At 41.8% G+C, this 16,850-nt stretch overlaps 1 protein-coding gene across 13 annotated transcripts in view; it reads left to right on the top strand.

Annotated features, from left to right (window-relative positions):
- The window catches only part of pde9aa (phosphodiesterase 9aa), a 304,953-nt gene that overhangs the window by 58,940 nt on the left and 229,163 nt on the right, over positions 1-16,850 (top strand). For all 13 annotated transcript variants that reach the window (XR_012098852.1, XR_012098853.1, XR_012098854.1 and 10 more), the window contains exon 2: positions 9,499-9,569. Coding sequence is in view for 8 of the 13 variants with exons in the window: in XM_073044718.1 (XP_072900819.1) it covers positions 9,499-9,569 (71 nt within the window). In the remaining 5 variants the exon portion in view is untranslated. The remainder of the gene's footprint in view (positions 1-9,498; positions 9,570-16,850) is intronic.

Genomic DNA, 16,850 nt, shown 5'->3' on the forward strand with positions numbered 1-16,850 from the left:
ATGGCTTTTTAGAGCAGTTTGTCATTGAGCCTACTAGGGATTCAGCTATACTGGATTGGGTGTTATGTAATGAACCAGAGGTGATTAGAGAGCTTAAGGTGAAAGAATCTTTAGGAGGCAGTGTTCACAATATGATTGGGTTCAACTTGAAATTTGATAGAAAGTAAAGTCTGATGGAACAGTATTAAGGGAAATTACAGTGGTATGAGAGAGGAGTTGACCAAAGTAAATTGGAAGGATTTGTTGGCAGGAATGACAGCAGAACAAAAATGGCTTGAGTTTCTGGAAAAACTGAGAAAGCTGCAGGACAGATATATCAGGTATTGGGTGATTGGGTCTCTGGTACTGAGCCTGGTTCCCTGGTGCAGAAGGGAAAGAGGAAGATGAGGAATGTGGTAGTCATAGCGGATATCTTAGTGAGGGGTACAGACAGGAGGTTCTGACAGCCTGATAGAGATACCCACATGGTGTGTTGCATCCCAGGTGCCAGGGTATGGGATGTCTCAGATCAGGTGTAGAGTATTCTGAAGGGAGAGGGTTAACAGCCAGAAGTCTTGGTATACATTGGAAATAATCTCAGGATTGCTGCCTGTGTCATGTGCTAGGAAGTGCAAGAATAACCTGATCAGGTGTATTAATGCATGGCTGAGAGACTGGTGTAGGGGGCAGGGCTTCAGATTCCTGGATCATTGGGGCCTCTTCTGGGAGAGGTATGACCTGTAGTAAAAAGATGGGTTACACCTGAACTCAGAGGGGTCCAATATCCTAGTGGGCACATTTAATAGAGCTGTTAGGAAGGGTTTAAACTAATTTGGCAGGGGGATGAGAACCGGAGTGATAGGGCTGAGGAAGGGGAAAACAGAAATAAATCAAAGATAGCGTGCAACAGAGATGATAGAAAGAACAGGCAGGAGATGAGCCTGAATCACAGCCAGTGGGATGAGTTACAGGACAATAGAGGTGTGCTGCAGTTAAAACAGAAAGCAACAAATACTGGATTGAAAGTGTTATATTTGAATGCACATATCATAAGGAACAAAATGGATGATCTTGAAATTCAGCTACAGATTGGCAAATATGACATTGTGGCCATCTCTGAATCTTGGCTCAAGAATGGCTGCCATTGGAAGCTGAACATCCAAGGATATACGGAGTATCGGAAAGATAGGTTAATAGGCAGAGGGAGTGATGTGGCTCTGTGTAAAAGAAATAATATTAAATAATTACAAAGAGATCACATAGGATTGGAAGGTGTTGCAATGAACGAGGCAAACCCAAACGCAAGACACAAGCACAGAGATTGAGTTAGGATGCAGACGTGGATGTGAGCATTGAACGGCAAACAGGAGGGAGTGCAGGGAAGCAGGAGGCAGGTAGAACCTATCTTGACACGAAGCGTAGAAAGGGAAGCAGCAGGCAAAGCTTTTCTTAGCACGGAGAGATGAAGTTACACAGGTAAACCTCGGCGTTGAAGTAAAACTTAGAATACTATCTTGACATGGAGGGACTGAGTTTCACAGGTACACCTCAGAAGTGGAGTAGAACTTAGAAAACTTATCTTGACATGCAGAGACAGAGTTTCACAGGTAAATCTCAGTACTGAAGCAAAACTTAAACACACAATCCCAAGTGGCTGGGGAGCGTTAACTACCACACTGGCAAAACCAACGATCTGGCAACTAGTGGGTGAAAAGCTGGGTTCTTATGCTGCAGGTCTTGATTAAAACCAGGTGTGCTGCTATCAAATGAAATTAGGAAAAAATGGGGAACTAACGGTTGGAACCATGGCACAATCAGAGAGAATGAGGAGAAAATGGGGAATTAATGGTCGGGATCGTGAGAGGTGTAGAGTTAAGAAATGGCAAGGGTAAAAGGACTCAAATGGCAGTTGTATACAGGCCTCCAAACAGCAGTCGGGATGTGGATTACAAACTACAGCAGAAGATAGAAAAGTCATGTCAGAAAGGCAATGTAATGGTAATTGTTGGGGATGTTAACATGAAAGTGGAATGGGAAAACTAGGTCAGTACTGGACCTCAAGAGAGAGAAATTGTAGAATGTCTAAGGGATGGCTTTTTAGAACAGCTTGTTGTTGAGCCCACTAGGAGATCAGCTGTGCTGGATTGGGTGTTGTGCAATGATCCAGAGATGCTAAGAGAGCTTAAGGTTAAGGAACCCTTAGGGAACAGTGATCACAATATGATCAAATTGACATTGAAATTTGAGAGGGAAAAAATAAAATCCAATGTGTCGGTATTTGAGTGGAATAAAGGAAATTACAGTGGCATGAAAGGGGAACTGGCCAAGGTTGACTGGAAAGGGACATTTGCAGGAAGGACAGCAGAGCAGCAATGGCTGGAGTTCCTGCTGAAAATGAGGGATGTGCAAGACAGATATATTCCAAATAAGAAGAAATTTTCAAAGGGAAGAAGGACACTACCGTGGCTGACAAGTGAAGTCAGAGCCAAAGTAAAAGCAAAAGAGAGGGCATGCAAGGAAGCCAAAGCTAGTGGGAAGGTAGAGGATTGGGGAGCTTTTAAAATCTTGCAGAAGAAAACAAAGAAGGTCATTAGGAAGGAAAAGATGAATTATGAAAGGAAGCTGGTGACTAACATCAGTGGTTGGGAAGTTGTTGGAATCGATTGTTAGGGATGAGATTACAGAGTACCTGGAGGCACATGACAAGATAGGTCAAAGCCAGCATGGTTTCCTGAAAGGAAAATAATGCCTGACAAACCTACTGCAATTCTTTGAGGAAAAAGCAGGATAGACAAAGGAAATGCAGTAGATGTGGTGTACTTGGATTTTCAGAAGGCCTTTGACAAGACACTGTACATGAGGCTGCTTAGCAAGATAAGAGCCCATGGAATTACAGGGAAGTTACTAGCATGGGAAGACCATTGGCTGGTTGGCAGAAAAGAGAGTGGGAATAAAGGGATCCTATTCTGGCTGACTGCTGGTTACCAGTGGAGTTCCACAGGGGTTGGTGTTGGGACTGCTGCTTTTTACAATGTATAGCAATGATTTGGACTATGGTATTAATGGATTTGTGGCTAAATTTGCCGATGATACAAAGATAGGTGGAGGAGCAGTAGTGTTGAGGGAACAGAGAGCCTGCAGAGACACTTCAATAATTTAGGGGCATGGGCAAAGAAGTGGCAAATGAAATACAATGTTGGAAAGTGTATGGTCATGCCCTTTGATGGAAGACATAAATGGGCTGACTATTATTTAGATGGAGAGAGAATTCAAAATGCAGAGATGCAAAGGGACTTGGGAATCCTTGTGCAAGACACTCTAAAGGTTAACCTCCAGGTTGAGTCAGTTGTGAAGAAGGCAAATGCAATGTTGGCATTCATTTCTCGAGGTATAGAATATAAGAGCAGGGATGTGATGTTAAGACTCTATAAGTGAGACCACATTTGGAGTATTGTTTGCAGTTTTGGGCTCCTTATTTTAGAAAGGATATACTGACATTGGAGAGGGTTCAGAGAAGATACACAAGAATGATCCAGGAATTAAAGGGTTACCTTATGAGGAACATCTGGCAGCTCTTGAGCTGTGTTTCCTGGAGATCAGGAAAATGAGGCGTGATCTCATAGAAACATTCCAAATGTTATAAGGCCTGAACAGATTAGATATAACAAGTTATTTCCCATGGTATGGGGTTCTAGGACAAGAAGCCACAACTTCAGGATTAAAGGACGCCCATTTAGAACAGAAATATGGAGAAATTACTTTATGGACAATAGACAATAGGTGCAGAAGTAGACCATTCGGCCCTTTGAGCCTGCACCGCCATTCTGAGATCATGGCTGATCATCTACTATCAATACCCAGTTCCTGCCTTGTCCCCATATCCCTTGATTCCCCTATCCATAAGATACCTATCTAGCTCCTTCTTGAAAGCATCCAGAGAATTGGCCTCCACTGCCTTCCGAGGCAGTGCATTCCAGTGCATTCTTTAGTTAGAGGGTGGTAAATCTGTGGAATTTGTTGCTACGAGCAGCCGTGAAAGCCAAGTCATTGGGTGCATTTAAGGCAGATACAGATAGATTCTTGATTAGCCAGGGCATCAAAGGGTATGAGGAGAAGACAAAGGAGTGAACTGACTGGAAGAATTGGATCAGCTCATGATTGAATGGTGAACCAGACTCGATGGGCCAAATGGCCTATTTCTGCTCTTGTATCTTATGGTTTTATGGTCTGGAACCTGGAACAGTTTGTGTTTGGGGTGGCTGGAGTCTCTAATGACCCTTTGGGCCCTTTTCAAGCACCTGCTGCTGTAAATGTCTTGAATAGTGGAAAGTTCACATCCACAGAAGCGCTGTGCTGTCTGCACCACTCTCTGCAGTGCCTTGCAATTGAGGGTAGTACAGTTCTCATACCAGGCAATGACACAGGCAGTCAGGATGCTCTCAATGGTGCCCCTGTAGAAAGCCCTGAGGATTTGGGGACTCATGATGAACTTCCTCAGCCTTCTGAGGTGAAAGGGGGGCTGTTGTGCTTTTTCACCACATAGCTGGTATGTACAGTCCAGGTAAGATCCTCGGTGATGTGTTTCCTGAGGAACTTGAAACTATGCACTCTCTCAACTACAGTCCTATTGATGTCAATAGGGACTAGTCTGTCTCCATTCCTCATGCAATCCACTATCAACTCCTTCATTTTTTTCAACATTGAGAGAGGTTGATTTCTTGGCACTACTGTGTCAGGTGTTGACTTCTCCTCTGTAGGCTGCCTCAGCATTGTTGAAAATAAGGCCTCTTAATGTCATGTCATCTGCAAAGTTGATTGGCCAACTGGAGCTGTGCAAGGGCTCTGGCAGATATATTTAAAATGTCGGTATCTATGGGTGAGGTGCTGGAGGACTGGAGGATAGCTCATGTTGTTCCGTTGTTTAAAAAAGGCTCTAAAAGTAATCTGGGAAATTATAGGCTGCTAAATTTGACATCAATAGTAGGTAAATTATTGGAAGGAGTACTAAGAGATAGGATCTACAAGTATTTGGATAGACAGGAACTTAATAGGGAGAGTCAACATGGTTTTGTGCATGATAGGTCATGTTTAACCAATCTATTACAATTTTTCAAGGAGGTTACCAGGAAAGTGGATGAAAGGAAGGCAGTAGATGTTGTCTACATGGACTTCAATAAGGCCTTTGACAAGGTCCCGCATGGGAAGTTAGTTAGGAAGATTCAGTCACTAGATATACATGGAGAAGTAGTAAATTGGATTAGACATTGGCTCAATGGAAGAAGCCAGAGAGTGGTAGTGGAGGATTGCTTCTCTGAGTGGAGGCCTGTGACTACTGGTGTGTCACAGGGATCAGTGCTGGGCCCATTGTTATTTGTCATCTGTATCAATGATCTGGATGATAATGTGGTAAATTGGATCAGCAAATTTGCTGATGATACAAAGATTGGAGGTGTAGTGGACAGTGAGGAAGGTTTTCAAAGCTTGCAGAGGGATTTGGACCAGCTGGAAAAATGGGCTGAAAAATGGCAGATGGAGTTTAATGCAGACAAGTGTGAGGTATTGCACTTTGGAAGGACAAACCAAGGTAGAGCATACAAGGTAAATAGTAGGGCAGTGAGGAGTGCAGTAGAACAGAGGGATTTGTAATACAGGTACATAGTTCCCTAAAAGTGGTGTCACAGGTAGATAGGGTCGTAAAGAGAGCTCTTGGTACATCGGCCTTTATAAACCAAAGTATTGAATATAAGAGTTGGAATGTTATGGTGAGGTTGTTTAAGACACTGGCGAGGCCAAATTTGGAGTATTGTGAGCAGTTTTGGTCACCGAATTACAGGAAGGATATTAATAAGGTTGAAAGAGTGCAGAGAAGGTTTACAAAGTTATTGCTGGGACTTGAGAAACTGAATTATGGAGAAAGATTGAATAGGTTAGAAAGATTGAATAGGTTATTCCCTGGAGCATAGAAGAATGAGGGGAGATTTGATAGAGGTATTTAAAATTATGATGGGTATAGATAGAGTGAATGCAAGCAGGCTTTTTCCACTGAGGCTAGGGGAGAAAAAACCAGAGGACATGGGTTAAAGGTGAAGGGGGAAAAGTTTAAAGGGAACATGGGGGGGGGGGGTGGCTTCTTCACACAGAGAGTGGTGGGAGTGTGGAATGAGCTGCCAGATGAAGTGGTAAATGCGGGCTCACTTAACATTTAAGAAAAACTCGGACAGGTACATGGATGAGAGGGGTATGGAGGTATGGAGGGATATGGTCTGGGTGCAGGTCAGTGGGACTAGGCAGAAAAATGTTTGGCACAGCCAAGAAGGGTTGAAGAGCCTGTTTCTGTGCTGTAATGTTCTATGGTTCTATGGTGTATTAGAATGAGGAAAAATGTGATCTAAGTACTTTGATAGTGGGACGATTGTTGGTGGCAGATGTGGTGGTTTGAGTATCTCAGAAACTGCTGATCTGCTAGGATTTTCATTCATAACAATCACTAGAGATTACAGAAGATAGAACAAAGAAAATAGAAATCTACAGCACATTACAGGCCCTTCGGCCCACAATGTTGTGCTGACCATGTAACCTACTCTAGAAACTGCCTAGAAGCTCCCAACTGCATAGCACTCTATTTTTCTAAGCTCCACATATCTAAAAGTCTCTTAAAAGACCTATTGTATCTGTACAATTGTCGCTGGCAAGGCATTCCATGCACCCACCACTCTCTGTGTGAAAAACTTACCTCTGACATCCCCCTCGTACCTACTTCCAAGCACCTTAAAACTATGCGTCCTCCTGTTATCAATTTCAGACCTGGGAAATAGCCTCCAGCTATCCACATGATCAGTGTCTCTTATCATCTTATACACCTCTATCAGGTCATCTCTCATCCTCCATCACTCCAAGGAGAAAAGGCCAAGTTCACTCAGCTCATTCTCATAAGGTATGCTCTCCAATCCAGGAAACATCCTCATAAATGTCCTCTGCAGTCTCTCTATAGTATCCACATCCTTCCTGCAGTTCAGTAACCAGAAATGAACACAGTACTCCAAGTGGGATCTGCCTAAGGTCTTATATAGCTGTAACATTATCTCCTGGTTCTTGAAGTCAGTCCCACAGTTGATGAATGCCAACACACCATACACCTTCTTAATAACACTGTCAACCTGTGCAGCAGATTTGAGTGTCCTATGGACACAGATCCCAAGATCTCGCTGATCCTCCACACAGCCAAGAGTCTTACTATTGATATTATATTCTGTCTTCAAATTTGACCTACTGAAATGAACCACTTCACACTTATCTGGGTTGAAATCCATCTGCCACTTTTCAGCCCAGTTCTGCATCCTACTGATGTCCTGCTGTTACCTCTGATAACCCTCCAGACTATCCACAACACCTCCAACCTTTGTGTCATCAGGAAACTTACTAACTCATCCCTCCACTTCTTCATCCAGGTTTTTTGTAAAAATCACAAAGAGGAGGGGTCCCAGAACTTATCCCTGTGGAACATCACTGGTCACTGTCCTCCATGCAGAATATGAACCACCTACAACCACCCTTTGCCTTCAGTGGGTAAGCCAATTTTGGATCCACAAAGCGAAGTCTCCTCGGATCCCATGCCTCTTTACTTTCTGAATGAGCCTTGCATGGGGAACCTTATCAAATGCCCTACTAAAATCCATATACACTACGCACACTGCCCTACCTTCATCAATGTGTTTAGATACATCCTCAAAACATAGAAACATAGAAAATAGGTGCAGGAGTAGGCCCTTCGGCCCTTCGAGCCTGCACCGCCATTCAGTATGATCATGGCTGATCATCCAACTCAGAACCCTGTACCTGCTTTAATCAGTCTAAATTTTAAATTTAAAAGAATTTAATCAGTCTCATAAGGTACAACCTGCCCTTGACAAAGACATGCTGACTATCCCTAATTATATTATACCTCTTCAAATGCTCATAAATCCTTCTTTTCAGGATCTTCTCCAACAACTTGCCCACCACTGAAGTCAGGTTCCTTGGTCTTTAATTTCCTGGGTTATCTCTACTCCCTTTCTTGAACAAGGGAACAACATTTGCAGCCTTCTAATCCTCCAGTACTTCTTCTGTATCTGTTGATGATGCAAAGATCATCACCAGAGGCTCAGAAATTTCCTCTCTCGCTTCCACAGTAGCTTGGGGTATATCTTACCTGTCTGGTCCCAGCGACTTATCTAACTTAGTAGCTTTCAAAAGCATCATCAAATCCTCTTTCTTAATATCTATACACTCAAGCTTTTTAGTCCACTGTAAGTCACCCCCACAATTGCCAAGATGCCAAGGAGAATGGTGGAAATATAAAAAAAAATCATGTGAGCAGCAATTCTGTGGACAAAAATTCCTTGTTAATGAGAGAGGTCAGAGCAGAATAGCCAGATATGGAGTGTAAGGTTGCAGCTTCTGTCTGAATATCTGAAGGGGCTGCTCCTCAGTTTCTGACGCACACGAGTGAATCTGCAGATGCTGGAAATAAATAAAAACACAAAATGCTGGCAGAACTCAGCAGGCCAGACAGCATCTATGGGAGGAGGTAGTGACGACGTTTTGGGCCGAAACCCTTCATCAGGAGGCCCGAAACGTTGCCACTACCTCCTCCCATGATGCTGTCTGGCCTGCTGAGTTCTGCCAGCATTTTGTGTTTTTATTCCTCAGTTTCTGATTACCCTTCAGCATCACATCCTGATGTAAGTTCACCCAGTATGGAAAAGAGCAGGTCACTCGTAGATCTACCGTTGGGCTCGCTCCTGGGCCTGACCAAGATGGCCGTTCTCAGGTCCAGGTGGCAGACAATCAAGGCCAACTGCCTGCTCCTCTTCTGAGGATATGTTTGTGTCCGGGTGTCTTCGGAGAGGGAGCATGCAATCACAATGGGTACAGTGGGGGATTTCCAGGAGCGGTGGTTTCCCCCAGGGAATTGGCGGTTTTATAGACAGTTATAATCACATTCGAATTTGTTCACTGTCTGGAAATACTTGATGTTTTCACTTTGTGTTTTATTGAGTGAATAAACTTTTGTAGTTTTGTAAAAAAAAAATGCTGACCTGGAAGGTGGCAGTAATTCAACTAACCACATGTTACAACAGGTGTGCAGAAGAGCATCTTTGAATGCACAGCACGTCAAGCCTTAAAGTGGACAGGCTACAGCAGAAGAGCATAAGCATATAATCAATGGCCACTTTATTAGGTACAAGAAATATGCAGTTCAGTGGCCACTGAGTATATATCCTCTTGTTTCCTTGGGCAATCTTCTACGTTATTCACAATGCCACCTGAAGTGCTCTGTTTGAATTTAGCTTCCTATACCTTACATATGCTTCCTATATCTGGTTGACTAGATACACCACTTCACTTGATAAGCGACATTCCCTTATCCTGTCATCTTCATCCTTCCTTCTCCATCTGTATTCTGTGACTCAGTGTATCACCTACCACACAGCCTAGCGTTAATGTTTTCTTCCTTTCTCTGTTCTTTTGTTTCAACAGGTGCTTTTCAGTCGCTATTGCAGCCCGAGTGACATCAGGGAGCTGCTGTGCAACACAGCTGGACTAGCTCGGTGAGATCAATCACATCCTTGCAGTCAGAGACAATAGAGTCACAGGCTCTCACCAAATGTGATACATGCTCAGATATTTTAAATAATTCTGTCAATTTCCCAGGCCTGAAGACTTTCAGGTCAAGGACAGCAGGGATACGATTCAGAGCGAATTCTCCTCCCTGCGGACCTATCAGGCACTCTCAGGCCAAGGACATTGGGTTAGACGCTGAGTCAGAGAGAATTGACAATATAGGAGGAAGTCATTTAGGCCAATGTGTCTACATGAGTTGCAAGAAAACTGCTCAGTCTAAACCTAATTTTCAGCACTGGGTTATTTCTGTTCTAGTAAAGAGCACTACTTTTTCTTTTTCAATATTTTTATTAATTATTTGCATAGATGAATACAAAATACATTATGGTATTATGGAAACAGAAACAAGATTAAAATGCTCTATATCTATGCATAATAAGTTAACCATAATATTGAAAAGGTATATTTTATTCTAATCTAAAGCAAAATCAAAACCCTATAACAAAAAAAAACAAAAGAGAAAACAAAATAGCTGTTTGGTTAAAAGAAAAGAAAAAATAATCTTGGACATATAGTCATAAATTCAAACAAATAGTAGCCATCATCATTGCTGAACAAGTCAAAGATTGTGAAAGTAGTTCCAAAAAGGTCCCCGTATGTCATAAATTGGATATTGAATCAGGACCCAACTGCAGGACACAAACACTAGAGTCCCAGAAACAGGATAAGACAGAACCCAAGGACGGGACGGGATGCAGTCTAGGCAGGGGAAAACAGCACCAGGACGAGGGACTGGAAACAAGGAGCCTGGGGTGGACCCCAAGCCCGAGACTGAACAAGGACGTGGGTCTTGCCTCAGGCTCGGACCCCCAAATCCAGGCAAGGAAGTGACGAGGCTTGGCTAGGGACTTAGGGTCTTGAGGCTTGGGTCGAGGCTTGAGGCTGGAGGCTGCAGGCTTGGAGCTTGGGGAACTTGGAGGCTGGAGCTAGGGGCAGACTAGGAACTGTACATCAACATGGAGCCAGGACTTATCCTCCGACAAGCTGGGACTCATCTTTAACAGGACACTGACATGAGACGGGACAGTACACAGACATAGAGCCAGGACTTATCCACCAACAAGCCAGGACTCATCTATAACTCCACACCAAGGTGGGGCAGGACCATCCGTCGGGTAACGACAGGACAGCCTGACCTACCCGACGGAGGCAAAGACAAGACAAGACAGATTCCCCCTGCAGGGCAATGGCAGAACAGCCTGACTTACCCCACAGGGGCAAAGACAGGAAGAGACAAACACCAAGGGATGACAGACAGTTCCACCTCTGCATCAGGGTAGCTCCAAGTAGCCATTATGGCTGGCAGTCTTGGCTGGCTACAGAAGCAATCAGATCCCTCCCTAGCTCGGAGTGGCTGACGGCCACCCAGCTGGCCCAGGAAACAGCTGAATCCATACCACAATGACCGCTTCGACTACCAGCAAGGCTCCCAGAAGCCATGGTTCTCCAACACAGCCCCAGGGATGGCAAGAGTCCATTCTAGCCTTCCACCAGCCATCTGTGCCATGAGTATCTTGACAAGACACCACCACACTCAATGCCAGGGCCACTTATATTCCTAGTTCCAATATGAGCCTCAGGTGTTTCTGGTTAAGTCCAACCATAGCAAGGGACTGCTGGAAAACCCAGAGTCCGGAGTCCTTGGACCAGACCACGGACTTCAGACTGAACCACCACACTACAATGTGAAAAAATCTTGTCTAGGCATAGAAATAGAACACCTAATCTTCTCTAAATTTAAACATGACATAACATCAATCAACAAATGGGCATGAGCAGGCGGAGCAGCATCTTTCCATTTAAGCAATAAAACTCTTCGGGCTAAAAGAGAAATAAAAGCCAAAATATGCAGATCATTTGGCTTAAGAGTAAACTAATTTCCTCCAATAATGCCAAACAGGGCAGTCAGAGGATTGGGTTTAAAACTTACTTTAAAAAGCTCAGAGAAAATTTGAAATACTTCTTTCCAAAATTTATCAAGCCACGGGCAGGACCAAAACATGTGCATTAGAGAGGCCTCTTTGACATTACACCTATTACAGTATGGAGAAAAATCTGAGTTAAAAACGTGAGAGCTTATCTTTAGTCATATAGGCTTTATGAACCACTTTAAATTGTAAAAGAAAGTGACGTGCACATAACAAACAAATATGAACAAGTTTAAAAATTTCATTCCAAGTATCCTTATCAATTGAAATCTGTAGGTCTTGTTCCCAGAGATTTTTAATTTTGTTTATAGACAATAGACAATAGGTGCAGAAGTAGACCATTCGGCCCTTTGAGCCTGCACCGCCATTCTGAGATCATGGCTGATCACCTACTATCAATACCCGGCTCCTGCCTTGTCCCCATATCCCTTGATTCCCCTATCCATAAGATACCTATCTAGCTCCTTCTTGAAAGCATCTAGAGAATTGGCCTCCACTGCCTTCTGAGGAAGTGCATTCCAGACCCCCACAACTCTCTGGGAGAAGAAGTTTTTCCTTAACTCTGTCCTAAATGACCTACCCCTTATTCTCAAACCATGCCCTCTGGTACTGGACTCTCCCAGCATCTGGAACATATTTCCTGCCTCTATCTTGTCCAATCCCTTAATAATCTTATATCAGATCCCCTCTCAATCTCCTTAATTCCAGCGTGTACAAGCCCAGTCTCTCTAACCTCTCTGCGTAAAACAGTCTGGACATCCCAGGAATTAACCTCGTGAATCTAATTAACCTTGTGAATCAAGGAATGTTTCTCATTGCCAACAACATACTATAAATATTAGAAATAGATCCATTATGAAAAGGTTTCAGAGTAAAAATTGTATCAATTAAATTCTTATCTGGACATTTAGGGAATGTATGAAGTTGAGAATGCAGTAAGTCTCTAATTTATAAATATCTAAAAAAGTGAGCTTTATGAAGATTATATTTAATGGATAGTTAATCAAATGAGGAAAGACTATCTCCAACAAACAGATCCCGAAAACATTTAATACCTAGTCTATTCCACTCTTTAAAAACTATATCAGTCAAAGAAGGTTTAAGAAAATTGGAAAAAATGGGACTAGAGAGTGAGAAACCAAATATCCCAAAGAACTTTCTAAATTGTAACCAAATCATCAATGTTTAACCACATAATTATCAGTTAAATTACTTAAGGGTAGAGGAATTGAAGAACCAAGAAGAGAAATAATAGAAAATTTATTAACTGAATTAACTTTTGAAGATATCCAAACTGGACGGTAATCACAGACAGACAGACAGACAAACAGAAAGACAGACAGGCATACTTTATTGATCCCGAGGGAAATTGGGTTTCGTTACAGTCACACCAACCAAGAATAGTGTAGAAATATAGCAATATAAAACCATAAATAATTAAATAATAATAGGTAAATTATGCCAAGTGGAAATAAGTCCAGGACCAACTGTCTGTCACTCTGAGGGAGGAGTTGTAAAGTTAGATGGCCACAGGCAGGAATGACTTCCTATGATGCTCAGTGTTGCATCTCGGTGGAATGAGTCTCTGGCTGAACGTACTCCTGTGCCTAACCAGTACATTATGGAGTGGACGGGAGACATTGTCCAAGATGGCATGCAACTTGGACAGCATCCTCTTTTCAGACACCACCGTCAGAGAGTCCAGTTCCACCCCCACAACATCACTGGCCTTACGAATGAGTTTGTTGATTCTGTTGGTGTCTGCCACCCTCAGCCTGCTGCCCCAGCACACAACAGCAAACATGATAGCACTGGCTACCACAGACTCGTAGAACATCCTCAGCATCGTCTGGCAGATGTTAAAGGACCTCAGTCTCCTCAGGAAGTAGAGATGGCTCTGACCCTTCTTGTAGACAGCTTCAGTGAATCGGAGTTATACAGTTTAGAGTAAAATTCTCTAAAAGTATCATTTATTTCTAATTGATCAGAAGTTATATAATCATTTGCTTTGGAGATTTTCTTAATTTGATGTTTAACTATTAAAGTTTAAAGTTGATTAGCCAAAAGTTTGCCCGTTTTATTACCATGAACATAAAATTGACCTTTATCTTTTAAAAATTAAGTTTTAACTGGGTAAGTTAAGAACAGCACATATTTAGTTTTAATTTCAACACATCTTTTATATAAGACGTGATCCAGATCAGAAGCATATTTTTGATCTAAATGTTTTAGCTGATTAGCTGAATCAGTTCTCTCCTTATTAGCTTTTTTCTTAATACTTGCTGTACAAGAAATAATTCGGCCTCGAATATAAGCCTCGAAAGCATCCCAAACAATAAGGCAAGAAGTGCCATCTAGCGTATTCTCTTCAAAGAAAAAAGTCATTTGACTCTCTAAAAAAATTTTTTAAAAGTCTTATCTGATAGTAAAATTGGTTTAAAATGTCAAAATCTGTTTGATCAAGGAACACCTGGAAGATTTACAGATAAAAAGATGGGGGCATAATCTGAAACAGCAATTTCTTTATAGGCACAGGATTGAACAGAGGGTATCAAATGACTATCGACAAAAAAATAATCAATCCTGGAATAGGTATGATGAACATGAGAAAAAAGGAATATTCTCTACTTGTTGGATGTAAAAAAATGCCAAATATCAATAATCGTTTCGAAGATGAACGGACTAAAACAGGGTCAAGACAGCAATTAAAATCACCTCCCAAAATTAAAGAGTACAAATTTAAGTCTGGTAAAAAAGAAATAAAAGTTCAAAAAAGCCGGGATCATCTATATTCGGAGCAGATAGATTAGCAAAAACCATTAGTCTGTACCGAACCGCCCATTGGGGTCAGACATTACATCATGTTGAACAAAGGCAACTGAATTGTCAATCAAAATCGAAGTACCTCTGGCCTTAGCTTGAAAGGAAGAATGAAAAGCTAGACCATTCCAACGTTTGATGAAGGGATTTTTGATGAAGGATTTAGATGAAGGGATTAAAAGTAACATTAGCAAATTTGCTGATGACACAAAGCTGGGTGGCAGTGTGAAATGTCAAGAGGATGTTATTAGAATGCAGGGTGACTTGGACAGGTTGGGTGAGTGGGCAAATGTATGGCAGATGCAGTTTAATGGGGATAAATGTGAGGCTATCCACTTTGGTGGCAAGAACAGGAAGGCAGATTACTATCTAAATGGAGTCAAGTTAGGAAAAGGGGAAGTACAACGAGATCTAGGTGTTCTTGTACATCAGTCAATGAAAGCAAGCATGCAGGTACAGCAGGCAGTGAAGAAAGCTAATGGCATGCTGGCTTTTATAACAAGAGGAATTGAGTATAGGAGTAAAGAGGTCCTTCTGCAGCTGTACAGGGCCCAGTGAGACCCCACTTGGAGTATTGTGTGTAGTTTTGGTCTCCAAATTTGAGGAAGGACATTCTTGCTATTGAGGGAGTGCAGCGTAGGTTCACAAGGTTAATTCCCGGAATGGCGGGACTGTCATATGTTGAAAGATTGGAGCGACTGGGCTTGTATACACTGGAATTTAGAAGGATGAGAGGGGATCTGATTGAAACATATAAGATTATTAAAGGATTGGACACACTGGAGACAGGAAGCATGTTCCCACTGATGGGTGAGTCCAGAACTAGAGGCCACAGTTTAAGAATAAGGGGTAGGCCATTTAGAACAGAGATGCGGAAAAACTTTTTCACCCAGAGAGTGGTGGATATGTGGAATGCTCTGCCCCAGAAGGCAGTGGAGGCCAAGTCTCTGGATGCATTCAAGAGAGAGTTAGATAGCGGGGTCAAGGGATATGGGGAGAGGGCAGGAACGGGGTACTGATTGTGTATGATCAGCCATGATCACAGTGAATGGTGGTGCTGGCTAGAAGGGCCGAATGGCCTACTCCTGCACCTACTGTCTATTGTCTATTGTTTGAACAAATGTCCACAGTCAGATCTGCGAACATGTGTTTCTTGTAAAAAAAATAATTGAGGCATTCAATTTCTTAATATAGGTAAAAACCTAAATTGCATTCACAGGGTGGTTTAAACTTTTCACATTTAAACTAAGAAAATCAATATTGTGTACCATTTAAATATGTTTAAAACAGAGGTTAAACATATGAACCACTGGAATATACCAAAAATCCAAACCTTAAAATTGCAAATACTTAACCAAGCAATAGATGAGGCGGGGATACCCAAACAGCTGATAAAGGAAAAAGAAAAAAAAATCCCACTCCCACCCACCCCCCCAAAGAAAAAAATCACCCAAGAGAGGCCGAAAGCTAATCTAGTGATAAGTCCCACCCCAACATCCTACTAGTAGAGCTCCAAGAGAAGAAAAGATTAATACAAAATGAAATCCAACATAGACTAAATAACCTTCAAATGAACTGAAAAAAATTCAAAACATAGTGCTTGCAGTTAACAATTACAAAGGAATCTTATTGATGTTAAGTTTATTAATTTTCTAAACAGAAAATTTTAAAGAAACGAGAAGAAAAAGAAGAATTATTTATGAAAATATATCAAAAAAAAATTATTCAAAGAAAGAAGTGCTAAACAAACTACAAAAATGCAACTAATTGATCAGTCAAACTGAGGGGACAAGGTTATAAGAAGCAAAAATAAACAGTTAAACTTCTGGAGTTGATAGACTAAATATTATTCAGAAGAGCTGAAGAAGAATTCAAAACATTGTGTTAAAATATGATAAGAATAGAAACTAATTATAAGAATATATGAGAATAGAAGAAAGAATTGTTCATAAGACAGACATTCTAAACCTTTAGGCTGCAAACTTCCAACAACAAAGAATCGGTCAAGCTAAGGAAGCATAGTTTACATAATACAGTATTAAACAAATAGTGCTTAAATGTGATAAGACTCTCTAGTCCCTCTAATCTTACAGACAAGTGAAGATGAGGAAAACCATTTTCTCTTGTGGTTCTGGAAATCTATTTCTGAAAAATGAACTAGGAGCCTGTTGACCTGATTGTAAACTCAAATCCATTTTCAAGTCTACCTTCAGAAACCATTCACTCCTTACATAACAAAATTCTCTCTAACTATCCCCCTTAAGCACATCAGCCCTACTGGGAACCTTCCTCTTCCAAGGAAAGGGTCTTTAAAGCTTCTATAGTTCTTGTCTGTAAGGGATAGAGCTGCAAGCCCTTTGCCCAAACCTGCTCCTTTCACTGCCAGGCTTGAGACTGTCCATGGTGGAGTTTTATCTTACCATGCCTCACATTCAATACATCCTTTGAGGAAGAGTTCCA

The sequence above is a fragment of the Hemitrygon akajei genome, chromosome 5 (assembly GCF_048418815.1).
Source record: "Hemitrygon akajei chromosome 5, sHemAka1.3, whole genome shotgun sequence".
Classification (NCBI taxonomy): Eukaryota; Metazoa; Chordata; class Chondrichthyes; order Myliobatiformes; family Dasyatidae; genus Hemitrygon; species Hemitrygon akajei.